This window comes from Anarrhichthys ocellatus, unplaced genomic scaffold (genome assembly GCF_004355925.1).
Source record: "Anarrhichthys ocellatus isolate YVR2014 unplaced genomic scaffold, GSC_Weel_1.0 scaffold1, whole genome shotgun sequence".
In the NCBI taxonomy this organism is placed as follows: domain Eukaryota; kingdom Metazoa; phylum Chordata; class Actinopteri; order Perciformes; family Anarhichadidae; genus Anarrhichthys; species Anarrhichthys ocellatus.
The window spans coordinates 49,206-62,355 of NW_022280031.1; the positions used below are offsets into that span (position 1 = coordinate 49,206).

The following is a 13,150-nucleotide window of genomic DNA, read 5'->3' on the forward strand; positions in this document are numbered from 1 at the left end:
CTTCATTATAATGCAAACCTCAATGAAATTTGAAACACACAGCTAATTTTATTTCAATTAATACCGTCTTTTACTGAAAAAGCAGTCAAATTGAGTCTTAAAAAAACAAGAACATGTTAGAGTGTAAAGTCCTCAGGTCAATAACTGCCTCAAATTCGCAGAGCCCAGATGAAAACATCTGGTGTCCAGGCTCTCTAAAAGAAACTCCATACATGATGTAAAACACAAGCGATCACCATTGCTTGAAGATCATATTTTTATTTCATGAACAATAAATGTACTTACAGTTTGTATAAAAAATATAGCAAAAGCTAAAGGCAAACAGCTTTTAGGAGGACACCAATACTGTATCAGCTCAGGGCGGTATAAAGGGATTATCACCAAAAATGTCTCTCAACAACAAGGAGAAGTGAAAGACCTTCAAGGAGGGAAGACAAAATATGGTCAGTGAATGGGAAAAAAATGAAGCTTTGGCTACAACCCTGGATCCAGAGGGATACATACGTCTAAACAGATGAGATCTTCAGATGTCATGAAATTTGGTGCCTTAAAGTGCCGCTCAGTTAATATATCGAATTGCATACAGTATTTGCCCTCTGTTAATAAGAAACTATAGGAGGTATTGGAAGCTCTTGAAGAATATCAGTTATGTTATATAGAGTGTAAATTAGTTGCTACATGAAATTCAAGGGGTTTTGGGAGAATGTGTCCATTTTGAAGCACTGAGGGATCAGAAACTAAGTGTGTGTAACATGTGACTGAGAATTTGAATAGCAGGTAAACAACCAAACTTTCACAGTGTTACTAAAGGCATTATTTGTTTGTTTTTTAAAAAAAGTTATAGGTTTGCAAATGAGCGAGAGTAACATCACTCAACGTCTTTGTAAAATGAAGGCATCTCCTCGTAGTGCATAACGGAAGCTGTCATTCTCTGTTAAACCCCCTCGAACAAATGTCTGTTTTAGCAGGACATACGGCACGTTACGTTGAGTCACACATGTCTGCGCGAGCATCGGCTTCTCCCCGATTTGCGTGTCGTAACCCAATCAGCCTCTTTGTCCTCTAAGCATTCTGCATCTCTTTGCCAATCTTGTAGCTGAGGATCTTGTTCCAGTCGATCTTGGTGCGGGTGACTGGGAGCTGTCTGCGTAAGGCTTTGAACGTGGTGTCCGACATGGTCTGATAGTTCTCACTGATGGCCACCTGAAGGACAATCAAAGACGAGCACGTCAGGCATGAGTAACATTGACTTTTGTGGCAGTGTTTGTAAATGTGTGAGCAGTATTCTGTATCTGGCTTACACGCATGTGTTGTGTCTTGTATACTATGTATGGCACAATAATAAAAATGTTTCATCCACATACGGGGGGGCAACTCTTGTTTTTCTTAACTCCCACATACCTGGTACTCATTCTCTGCATCCTCAATTATTTTCACAAGCTCTTTTGCAGTTTGGCTCTCATTCTGCCAGAACATACATTTGTGGGTTAATTAAACAACTCAAACACACATCAACATAAATCAAATGTAAAAATACTCAAATAATTCCATTCAATGATTTTCTACTTGATTCTGGATAATCAATACTTACCTTTGTCTGACCATGGTTAAACAAGAGTCTTCAGCTTACTTATATCGCTCTTAAATAGAAAAACTATTAATATGTTAACATACTTACAGACACAGTCAGCGATTCCTGTACGTCTTTATGGCTGACCAGTTGCACATTTCCATCCTCGTAATAATGTACCTGGACATGAGGAAAGAGGAGACGCAAACAGTGAAACAAAGAGAACTTTACAGCGGAGTTCAAACTACCGTGTTAATTACTCAACATACCTGTATTTTCAAGACTCCGACCACTTGTGCTGTAGATTGCGAGACACTGAACTTCCATTCAGACCGGCAGCAACCGTTCCTGGAAACAGAAAAAGTAAAAGAGTACACTTGAAAAAACGATCCCGAAACACCACAACACACTGCCTCCACGCTGCAGCAACAGAATTGTCTTAGTGAATTTGATTAAAGAGTTTAAAATGAGATCATTGTCCTCTATCAAATTACCAGAAGTTTTTAGGCTCGAATTGATGGCCCTGGATACAAGCGATGATGGTCTGCTGGCCATCAATTGTTTTCCCATAAACCTGAAGCAGATCAAAAACACGATGAGCGGGTGATTCATTGCGTGTATTGCCAACTATGGCCATGCAGACTAGGAGAGCCTTCTTACGGTGCAAACTCCACTGGGGTAGTGCTCCTTGACGTAGGCCCTCAGGGCAGAATCGCAGGCGTCTCTCCAAGACTTGAGAGCTGACCCGCCGTCGTGGGGCTGTGGGTCACTGGCTTCCTTTCTCAGGTGGTCAAACTTGAAGGAGATCTTGTTGTGAGGGTCAAAGAAGCGACCGTTCCCCAGGTCTCCATGCTCCGTTATCAGGACCTTCAGGGGACAGACAAACCTGCCTGTTACTCGGGAATCGTCTTTATGACGTAGAACAATGATATTGACATTTTAGTGGGTTCAATGAGATAAAGCAATTCATTTTTTTTTGAAGAAAAAGCTTGCCTGATCTTCATATCCATCAATCTTTGCAAGAATGAACTGATCCATGTTGTACTGGGCGAAGGCGCTATATCACAGAAATAACACAACCACAATTTGCACGTACATCCAGAATATAATTTTTTTTTTACTACATATTAAAAAAAAGAAAATTATGAAACTTACTGAGCCGCTCCCTCTCTGAGAAGGTTATCATTGTTGAGCAGTATTCGCACATCTGAAAAAGAGAAGAAGAGCATTCACAAATTGTTTCCATTCACATTAAAGCGCAAGTAGTCCTAAAGACGTTACTCACAAACAGTGCTCACCATTGAAGACTTCATTGAACTCCCCTGGGGGAGAGTGCATCACAAAATTAGCTGCAATACGGACCTAGAAGTAAATAAAATATCTTGTCATGAAACTTAAAAGAGGAAACACATTATCACGATATACAGTGTGTAACTTATCGGTTCAGTTCCCCTCTTGCTTAAGTAAACTGTGGTAGAGCAGAAAAACAACAGTCTCCTCTCTTGCCAAAGCTGGTGTTTTTTGGGAATATCCAGCTAATTTATTCTCCTTTGAGATATAGTAGGTTTATGTACAGGAGAAATGGGAAAAACTTGCAAATAGCCACTAGAGTGAAGCAGAGAGCAGTCTGCTATCTTCCTTGGCCACAGGGTTGTTAGCTCTATTTTGGCCACTCCTTAGATGGCAAACGGGGTATGTCGCCCAAGGGCTTTTCTTAGCAGCCAGAATGCAAGTGTAAGCATGTGGTGTCAAAGCCGCAGGGTGAAGACATTGGACTCATTTGTGACATCCTAATGTCACATTACAGTGAGGCCATGCCGGTGATACCGTCTGTCAAGCAGACAGTGTCATGTATTTGCCTCCAGGCTGCAGCTGGCATTGACCTACAATGGGCTGTCCCGCTTAAAGGGCACAACAATGAGTAGCCTAATGTGACCATGCTCCAGAAAAAGTTACTCCATTCAGAGCCCAGAAATCCCTCCGGGGCTCAGACTCTCCACCATGCAGCTCAACGATGTGAGCTCATGTCTGATAGAGATACTAGCAGAGGCAAATAGCTAATAAAAGGGTAACATAGAGGCATTTCAATCCTTTCATTACACTGACTTGTTACATATGTTTTAAAGTTGCATTGCAGTAATGCTTGACAGTGTAAGCTCCTGTCACACCATCAGCTTTAGGAATGCAAAGCATTACTTTACAACATGTCGCAGCATGAGGAGCAACACCAAGCCCCAACAACACTGCGTTAAGAGGAGTCTGGTCTGAGTCAAAATGTTGCAGGCATACAAGCGAAACACTAAATACCTGCACACTCGTGTAACATGAGCGACTAACTTCAACTTCGGATGTGATACAGACGAGTATAAGCAGCTACATTGAGCTGTAGTGAACTGGGTGTGGGTGGTGTTACAGTGCCGAGGCACTGCCATTATCCTCACTGTAAATGCAGGAAGTACATCTACTTCCTTCCATTTAGCATCAACGTTAGCTCATCATTTCCAACTATTCCAAACACGTTAAATCGGACATCAAGCTCAGCCGCGCACATATGTCATGTTTAATCAACAAAGGGGCGGGCTCACATACATTAGCTAACTTATATTATGTGTTTGTGCACAGGAACACCATGCAAGTAACAGTTACAACAACTGTCAGATACACTGCCTTAGTTTTAGCCTCGCTAGCTCCACCAACAGACACCTTATACGGTCCGTTTGGCAATCCATGCTACATGGTATGTGTTTCATAAAGCACTGTTATTGTTCACGGCACATGTTGAGGGTAATATAATAATCAGTATGAATTTATAAAGTAATACCTTCTCTTCATCGCTGAGCTCTTCGAAATCTGCCATCTTGGCTCAATGAAGCGTTGACAAAGCGACTGTCGATGTTGCCAGGTATGCGTGACTCCTCCCCGCACGAACACGACCCAACCCGGAAGCCTGGCTGTGGTGGCGGAGCTCACTGTCCATGCTGAGTGTTCAATGTTCAATACATACGTTTACTGAAATAGAAACAACTTAGATCAATACATGTTCGAATGAACGACAAAAAAAATCTCCGATATGTTTTTAAATGACTGAATTCTCAACTAAATCAATGTGTTACATAATTATATAACATATTATCTTTTAAGTGAAGCTCGCAATTAATGTGTATTTATATTATCTATCTCAATAAGTGTATATTGGGTTAAGATACCAAATATTACTTGCACATACAAACTGAAGCTGATAAAATCCCAACCTGGCAACTGCGACGCGTTCACGACACGTGGGATGGATGGGACAGACGACCGGTATCGATGTTTGTTTGGTTTTACGACACACGCTATTTTGATATAAATAGCTTATTTTGGAACTTTTAGAAATATGCTATTTACGTAGTTGTTATTACGTCTTGGATGTTGAAAAACAAGCTATTTACACTATAGGCCTCCGAATTACGATAATTCCGATATGACATGAAAGTGGCATGAGCCCAGCCCATGGAGAAGTTATACGTCACATGATTTAGTTCAATCTAAGTCAGTCTGCTGATGTGTTAGGATGGTTTCGATAGTATCTTCTTATACACAGTATAAATAAATTTGCTGACGCAAATGTTCTCCCTTTTGTATTTGACAACAAATCTATTGAATCGATACAATCATGTATTACAGGTAATCTTGCCAAAAACAGTCTAGTCATCTTTACATCAGGTCATCACTCCATAACATTAGACATCAACTGACGACAACAGCAACTCCTTTCTACTCCTTTCTCCTTTCTAATTTACCTCAATAAACGTTGTCTGATTTATTGATTTTATAAAGAGATACAAAAACGTACATTTAGAAAACATATACAACAGGCACATTGAACTGCCATAACAAAAGAATGTAAAGGCCCATGCTTTAGAGTCACTAATCCTCCGAAAACTTAATTTATTGACATCATCTTTCCTACAATAAGTGCCATGTGGCTGGGACATTGGAGTCAATGTGCTGGTCAAGAAACATGTGACCAGACACAGGATATGTCAGTGAAGAATGTAACGACTATGTTCACATTTATCTAATTTCTCTGTGTAGTCGTCCACACTTACAGCTTCATCAGTGTCTATGCCAACAGTCTCTGTTCGGTCAGTAACAAACTGATTGTCCTCAAGACTGATATCTTTTTTAATCGGATCTGCATGCACATACGTTTCTTTAGGGGGTGTTTTGTTCATCCTGAATATCAGAATCTGTGTGTCTTGTGATGTCACTTTTGTGATTATCAGGTAACTGACTGGGCGTGTGGTAGTCAGTGTCAAAGTCTTTCCCATCTGTTTGAGTCTGGTGAGTTTGTAAAGTGTCATTGGAGCCGCAGGAGTCTGAGATCTGCTCCTTGGCTGTAAGGACTTGTTGAACATACTGTGAGTGTATGACTGACTGTGATGGTTTCTGTCTCAGACCCAAAGGCGTCCACAAGAGGGCCACCTGCATCAAGATTATTGTGATTATCTCCAATATTAGTGTCTGTACATCCATCCTCTGTGTCTCTGTGAATTATACCAGTTCTTGGAAGCAAACTTATCTTCACGTTTTCCATTTTCAGGTGAAATGAAAATGCAGTTTGTCTTCAGCAAACTTTCCGTACGCTCCATATCAGCACCAGAGTCCTCGTCCTTCTTTTGGCCCGGCTCCGTGACTGCATCCTTCATGTTCCCCTCTCCAACAGCAGCGCCTTCCTCTCCACCCAGATCTCGGCCAGCTTCATGTACACCACATACAGAGCCTCTGGGTTAGCTTGGTCCTCCAGGGCCGCTGCCAGAGCCAAATGGAAGTAGCCCACTGCGTCAAAAGAATCCTGGGGAGAGTGCACAGAGCAGAGGTCTCCTTTTAATTAAATATATAATCTTTTAATCTTATTTGTGGGCTGGATTTTGATTGGTACCATATTCTGTGAAAAGGATACCAGATAAAGGTAAAGGCAACTGTTGCTCTCCCAAAATGTGAAGCCTCTTCTATTAAGACACTGGCTGGCTACACATTCACTTGTAGCCAGAGGAAAGGTTTGTGTCAGTGTGTTATTATTGTGATAAAACAATTGCCTAACTTTGAGGAATGACATCAGTTTTTGACAGGTAAATTCATGATTTCCTTAAAAAGTTTAAAAAATGAAAATAAAAGTGTATATGTCTTGTTGTGTTGAGAAAATGTATTCAGTCATGTATTGTTTTTCGCATGTCATTTTATGCCAAGTTGTTAGAGTAAACCTGTTAGGTTTAGGCAAAAAAAAACACTTATGGTCCGGAAAAACTTCACCATTGGGCTGAAAATAAGGATGTAAAATAAGTATAAACGTAAACAAGTTAACAGAAGTATGGAAAACACGACACAAACATCTCTTACGAAGCTCAAAATTACTCCTAATGAATTTATTTATTCATAATAATTCATATAAACTAATTATTAAATGATAATTGTATTCCATGTTGATTATATAGGTTACTATGTGTGTTTGCCTTTTTGTTAGCCTGTCTGTTTTGGAAGTTTATGAGCAGAGTTTAGCTGCATGCTGCTGGAAGATGCGCACAGAATCCTGTTTTATTGTTTACGGTTCATTAGAGTGTCAACTATTTCAAATGTGGTTTAATACCACAAAGAGCTGGTTACACCATTTGGAGCAATGGCTCTCTTTATAAAAAAACACACTGAGCTTGCAGCAGTAATACCGACTGTAAGTGTACGTAGTAGTACTGATAATATAAAGTCGGTTTCTCGTAGAACCGGAAACATCATGCAATCTCAACTAGTGGGCGACACCCGCGGTTTTTGTTCAGGGGCCGTTTCTGCATAAAGGCTGTGTGACTCGCAGACTGCAGTTAAAACATTGTGTGACACGAGATTTGAGAGATGGCAGGTAAGAGATCACGCTCTAAATGCACTTTACAAGTGACCATAACTTTGCTGTATGTTGGCGTTGATATGCGGGCGATCAGTCAGTCGACTCAAATCTATTGGAGCCGTATTTACTGTAAGTGGTCTGCGCAATGAGGGGTTAGAAATAAGATATTTTACACTTCCTTTGATTAACAAAGTCTGTTAAAGGAAAATCTGGATCATTCTGCATGTTTGTGTGTGTGCCACGTATTAGTTTCACTTTGCTGGCGCTAATGCCCGCCCTATTATGTTGATAAGTCCATATACAACTGTGACATGTTTTACATACATTCATAGCCCGCTCAATGTCGTTTCAAGAGTGTGTTCTGGCAAACTGTAAACGCGAGTTTATGGAGCTGAAATGTCCAAAGTAGCCTACACAGGTCAGCCAATAAAAGGGTCAGACGAAAAGTTAAATAGACTTCGGTTCACATTTCGATCACTGATGGTCTAATAACTCATATATGATGTGACATTTTTACCAAAGCATATTTTAGTCTTCAGCATCTCAAGTGAAGTAAGAAAGCCTTCTTCTTCTCCACACCGTGGGGAGGAAGGGCACAAACCACAGTCAATCTTCCGCAACCGCAACATAATTACTCACAGTATACTATCGCGAAGTGTTGCATAACTATTTGAACACAAATGTATATTAATATTAAAAACGTATAGATTGATGGTTACACTGTACAACAAGGTTATAAACACGCGCTGCAGTAATGCACCGTGATAATCTAATGCAGGATGTATCATGAACTCACTATTAATAAAGGACCAAGTCACTGTGAGTTTATATGATTAGTTAACACTTATTGGATCATCAATGATTCCTAACTCACACTAATTCACATAATTAGTTTTTTAAAACATTATTATACACTCAGATGCCAGTATATAGGTACACTTATCAAAAACGAATGCAGTTAAAATACAATAGTCACGCAATAAATTAAAATTCATCAATGTTATAATTTTTAGTTTTTGTATAATTTTGAGATGATGTATTTTGTGGTGGTGATGAATTGTATTACCTTATAATCACAGGTGTCTCTGTTGTGTTCACTCCATTTATATCAACGAGGATATACTAAATAACATATATCCCTTATGTCTTATTCATGTTAGTACCTCTGTTTAAATCAAAACTTTTGAGCTGTGTGTTTTCTTTTGCTTCCTATCACCTCTTCTAGGTAAGGAGCTTGCCAATGTGAGGAGTACGTTTGTGGGAAAGGCCCACAAAGTAGTGATTGACCAGCTCCTGGACGACCTTTTACAAGATGGTGTCTTGAATGATGGCGAGATAGAATCCGTACTTGAGGAGAACAGTACCACAGCAAAAAAAGCACGCAGTCTCATTGACATGGTGAGGAAGAAAGGAGACGAAGCCAGCAGGAAGATGATCGCTCACCTCCAAAACAGGGATCCTTTCCTTCACTCTGAACTGGGTCTGTCCTCTGGTCAACCTGCTCAGCCGGGTGAGCTGACATATTTTAGCTATAGTGAGACCGTCACCCTATTTTGAATCAAACTAATATCATTCTTTGACGCTGTCATGAATAGAGGTGTATTACAGAGAAAGAAGAACACCGTTTTAAACAGAAATGTTTTGCTGTAGCTGCAGAGCCACAGACGAAGCAGCAATGGTCAACCACAGTCATCCGTACCAGCGAGGCTTTCTGGAGAGAGAAACTGAATGATAGAGATGTGAGTCCTTCATAAAAGCCATATCAAGTATTAAATAGGTTCCTGTACATCTTAGTGTACTTGACCTTGATAGAAAGGTGTTGTTTCACAAGTGGGAAAAATAGTTCTCTTAAGAAAGTCTACAATATTTACAGACAAATTTGAAATGATACATACATTTGTTATACTTCTGTTTTTCAGATTTACCCAGCGGCCAAACATTCCATGAGCAATCGTGTGGCCCTGCTCATCACTAACATAAAGTTTACTGATGAGACATTAAACAGAAATGGAGCTGAGAAGGATGAGGCGAACATGGAGAAACTGCTCACAGCTCTGGGATACGAGGTGGTGAAACACACAAACCTCACAGGAAAGGTACTATTATAAAAAGGGAAATAAAATATATTTTTTTGTGTCTGGTTGATTTAGTGATACTGATGTTTGTCTTTTTGTGTTGTCACAGGCAATAGATGATGCTCTAAATGAGTTCTCTAAACATCCCAAACTCAAAGAGACAGACAGTGTGTTGGTGGTTATCATGTCACATGGGAAACCGGGAGCTGTCCTCGGTGTCGGCTGGAAAAAGGAGATATCTGATAATGAAAGACCAGATGAGTTCCCCATCAACAACATTTACAAACACTTGGGCCCAGAGAAATGTCCAGCGCTGCTGAACAAACCCAAGATCATCATGATCCAGGCCTGCAGAGGAGGTGACTCTATTCTCACAGAGAGAACAAACATTAATATACATTAATGTAGGAGTCTGCTTATGTCTCCTTTGTTGTCTAAGTGCACTGTATTAAAAATATGCCACATGTGTTTCAGAGGAAGAAGGATCAGTGCTTGTTAGAGATGGTGCAAACGCAGCTGTGGTCTGTGATAATGCTGGTTTGCGATCTGTAAACAAAGAAAAAGACTTCACTTCTTTTCTTTCCTGCACCCCTGGTCAGTTCATTTAAATGTTATTAGATTATTCTACACCTCATAACACATTGAAGATTAATATCAATAAGCTGCATTGAAATCAGCTAAGAATAGTTACTTGATGTAATAAAAACAAAACATATGACCTGTTTCTGTATGCTTTTCCTCCAGATACTGTCTCATACAGACATCCGGTTCATGGGTCTCTTTTCATCCAGTATATTGCTGGGGTATTTAACACCTACGCACATAAGGACGACATTGAGAAACTTTTCAGAAAAGTAAGTGGAAAGTAATATCAGTCAGTGAGGCAACGACACCACATAGAGAGCAGCAATGATGATGCTCTTGTTTCATTCGTCTCTTGCTTAATTTCATACAATGTTTCTTTCAACCACACAGGTCATGCGACGCTTTGAAGAATTTTCCCATCAAAACGAAAGGCAGATGCCGACCAAAGACAGATGCACTCTGACAAGGCGCTTCTACTTCTTTCCAGGCCTCTGAGGCAGGATTCACTTCTGTTTGATAACACAGACTTGTAGCCACATTTTAAATGATGTGTGCAATTGAGATACTACTTTGTGAATAGATAAAACGTATTAATGATTTACTGAATGGGCCTATCGGTCACAGGCCTGGGGACCAAAGGACAGAGAAAAGAGATGCAAAATAGTTTCAAAGACATGTAAAATGACTTCAAAGAAACAACAAGGAGACGCAAATAGACAATAGAAAATACAAAGATACGTCTGCATCGTTCACAGTTGATTTGAGTCTCTTTTAGTCTTGGTGTTTTGCCCTTTTGTTTGTGGCGGTGGGGAAGCTTGTCTGTGTCCAGGGGCCCTTTGTGTCATAATCCATCCATGATACAACTAATATGATCAAATACAATTACATTTTTTTATATATAAATAACAGTATGTAAGCCTTTGAATTAATGGAGAATTTTCATCAACTTGTATTCAACAGGTTGCTTCATGGACGTCATATAACTATTTAACAGGATATTGAATGATTGCCTGCACCAGGCTCCCAGTTCTTCCACCACATTTTAAAACACACCTGCCTTGAAATGTATGAAATCCATTTTTTATTCTCTATATGGCCAAGGCAACATACAATAAAATATAAAATGTAATAATTAAATTCGTATTCAGATTAATTATTTTTACTTTGGGAACTATAGTTATTAATCTGATGAGGATCAGCTGTGATAAGAGGAAGGGGTGGGACTGAGTCTCTGTTCTTTTCCTACTTGTAGAACGGGGCATCTGCAGTCTTTGACCTCACGTTAGACTTATTATGTGTTTGTTAAGTTTGTTGAAAGTGAAAATAATCCGATCAAATGACGGCAATGGAATCAACATCTGCAGAGTTATCATTTGGACTCTTTAAGGTGTGAGTCGAGAAACGGAGCCCCGTAACGTGGCCGAGTATGTCAGAAGAACAAAGAACAGGCCACCACAAAGACTACAAAGACTGTACTAACCTTTGCACAATTTAAGATGACACTCAATGAATTCAAAGATGCTCATGTTGCTGTCCAAAGGCTTCTACCTGCTGAAATAAAGGAAAATTAGACAATGGACTGCATTAACCCCAAATGGATCCCAGCCTAGATGAAGGTGTCCTGAGAGTGGGGGGAAGGATTAACAGATCAGCTATGCCAGTAAACGCTAAGAATCCCATAAACTTACCCAAAAAGTTTACGAATGCAGTCTGAAGTAGGAGAGCAAAAAAATGGCAGATCTTCCACAGGACCGTGTGATGCCAGATTTTCCACCTTTCACTTCAGTTGGCATGGACTATTTTGGACCTTTTGAGATAAGGCGAGGTCAGACCAATGTAAAACGGTGGCGTGTGATCTTTACATTCCTTACTAGCCGTGCAATCCATCTTGAGGTGGCTAGTTTGGAAACTCCTGCATCAATGCAATACGCAGATTTCTATGTCGCACTGGTACCGTAAAAACCATCAGATCAGATCAAGGTACAAATTTTGTTGGTGCACAAAAGGAGCTGGAACGCTCATTAAAATAACTAAATTATGACAAAATCCAAAGACATCTACTCCAAGAAGGAATATAGTGGTTATTCAACCCGGCAGCAGGTGCTCACCACGGAGGCATATGGGAGACTAATTAAGTCACTAAAGAAAATTCTGTGATCTGTGGTAAAAGAACAAGTTCTGGATGATGAGGCCTTGTGAGGTGGAAGCTATAATGAATGATAGACCCATCACAACAATAACAAATGACTTGAATGATGTGGAACCTTTAACACCTAATAATTTGCTTATACTTAAAACCAACCCTGTCATGCCTTCTGGAACGTTCAAGAAAGAGGACCTGTACTCTAGAAGGAGATGGAGACAGGTACAATATCTGGCTGACCTTTTCTGATCACAGACGGAAATACGACTGTGAATTTCCGTTTTTCCATTTTTGGCTTAAAACGAAAAACGAGTAAACCCATGGCATTTCTGTGTTTTCAGACTATCAAAATGTACACGGACCGATCAGTTGTTTGTGTTCACAAGAGTTCACATAAGTTTCTTTATATTTTTAACTTTAGTTTGCCAGCAGATATATTGACTTACTTTTGCTTTGTGATAAATGAGTTGATACAAATTATTTATTGGATAAAAATGCATAAGTTTCTCAATGTAAATTTAATAAATCATCATGTCTGCACTTAGAAATGTTAGTAGTCAATAATAAACGGTGTTGAGTTTTTCAATTTCGCATAAGCCATCAATAAAAGCCTGTCAGTCAACCAGAATAATATTTAATACTTTATTAATAAAGAATTCTGTAACACATTATATGAAAGTCATATACTATATACATACTCCCTGAATGTGTCGTCCAGAGTGGAGGACAGGTAAATTATGCTTAGTGTTTATTAAAAATGAACCAAACGTCTCTATATTGTCATTATTTATTGCTTCATGAACTACACATGCTCACTCTTCCATGACATGAAAATAACAAGTAAATACATAATGTGTACAACTAGGTTGCAAATTAACCCTAAACATCAAATATCCGAT

At 39.6% G+C, this 13,150-nt stretch overlaps 2 protein-coding genes across 2 annotated transcripts; one reads left to right on the plus strand and one right to left on the minus strand.

Annotated features, from left to right (window-relative positions):
- Nucleotides 1–238: 238 nt before the first annotated feature.
- LOC116383240 (F-actin-capping protein subunit alpha-1) lies at nucleotides 239–4,473 on the minus strand. The gene is made up of 10 exons (XM_031846939.1): nucleotides 4,392–4,473; nucleotides 2,869–2,932; nucleotides 2,726–2,777; nucleotides 2,564–2,627; nucleotides 2,231–2,437; nucleotides 2,065–2,144; nucleotides 1,840–1,918; nucleotides 1,679–1,750; nucleotides 1,402–1,464; nucleotides 239–1,203 (listed from the first exon to the last, which is right to left on the minus strand). Exons 1-10 carry the CDS (start codon nucleotides 4,425–4,427, stop codon nucleotides 1,063–1,065), a joined length of 858 nt encoding a protein of 285 aa, XP_031702799.1. The 5' UTR covers nucleotides 4,428–4,473; the 3' UTR covers nucleotides 239–1,062.
- A 2,909-nt stretch (nucleotides 4,474–7,382) lies between these two features.
- On the plus strand, nucleotides 7,383–11,245 carry LOC116384877 (caspase-1-like). Its single transcript, XM_031849889.1, has 8 exons — nucleotides 7,383–7,463; nucleotides 8,674–8,958; nucleotides 9,099–9,187; nucleotides 9,368–9,544; nucleotides 9,633–9,882; nucleotides 9,998–10,117; nucleotides 10,268–10,377; nucleotides 10,499–11,245. Exons 1-8 carry the CDS (start codon nucleotides 7,457–7,459, stop codon nucleotides 10,601–10,603), a joined length of 1,143 nt encoding a protein of 380 aa, XP_031705749.1. The 5' UTR covers nucleotides 7,383–7,456; the 3' UTR covers nucleotides 10,604–11,245.
- The last annotated feature ends 1,905 nt before the right edge of the window (nucleotides 11,246–13,150 follow it).

Bases quoted from the DNA above. Each gene is read 5' to 3' on its own strand.
- LOC116384877 (XM_031849889.1), top strand. The intron at 8,959-9,098 runs GTGAGCTGACAT...GTTTTGCTGTAG, and splicing joins TGGTCAACCTGCTCAGCCGG to CTGCAGAGCCACAGACGAAG. The intron at 9,883-9,997 runs GTGACTCTATTC...CATGTGTTTCAG, and splicing joins GATCCAGGCCTGCAGAGGAG to AGGAAGAAGGATCAGTGCTT.
- LOC116383240 (XM_031846939.1), bottom strand. From the start codon at position 4,427: ATGGCAGATTTCGAAGAGCTCAGCGATGAAGAGAAG. The intron at 2,778-2,868 runs GTGAGCACTGTT...TCTCTTTTTCAG, and splicing joins GTTCAATGAAGTCTTCAATG to ATGTGCGAATACTGCTCAAC. The intron at 1,919-2,064 runs GTAATTTGATAG...TTCTGTTTCCAG, and splicing joins TTCGAGCCTAAAAACTTCTG to GAACGGTTGCTGCCGGTCTG.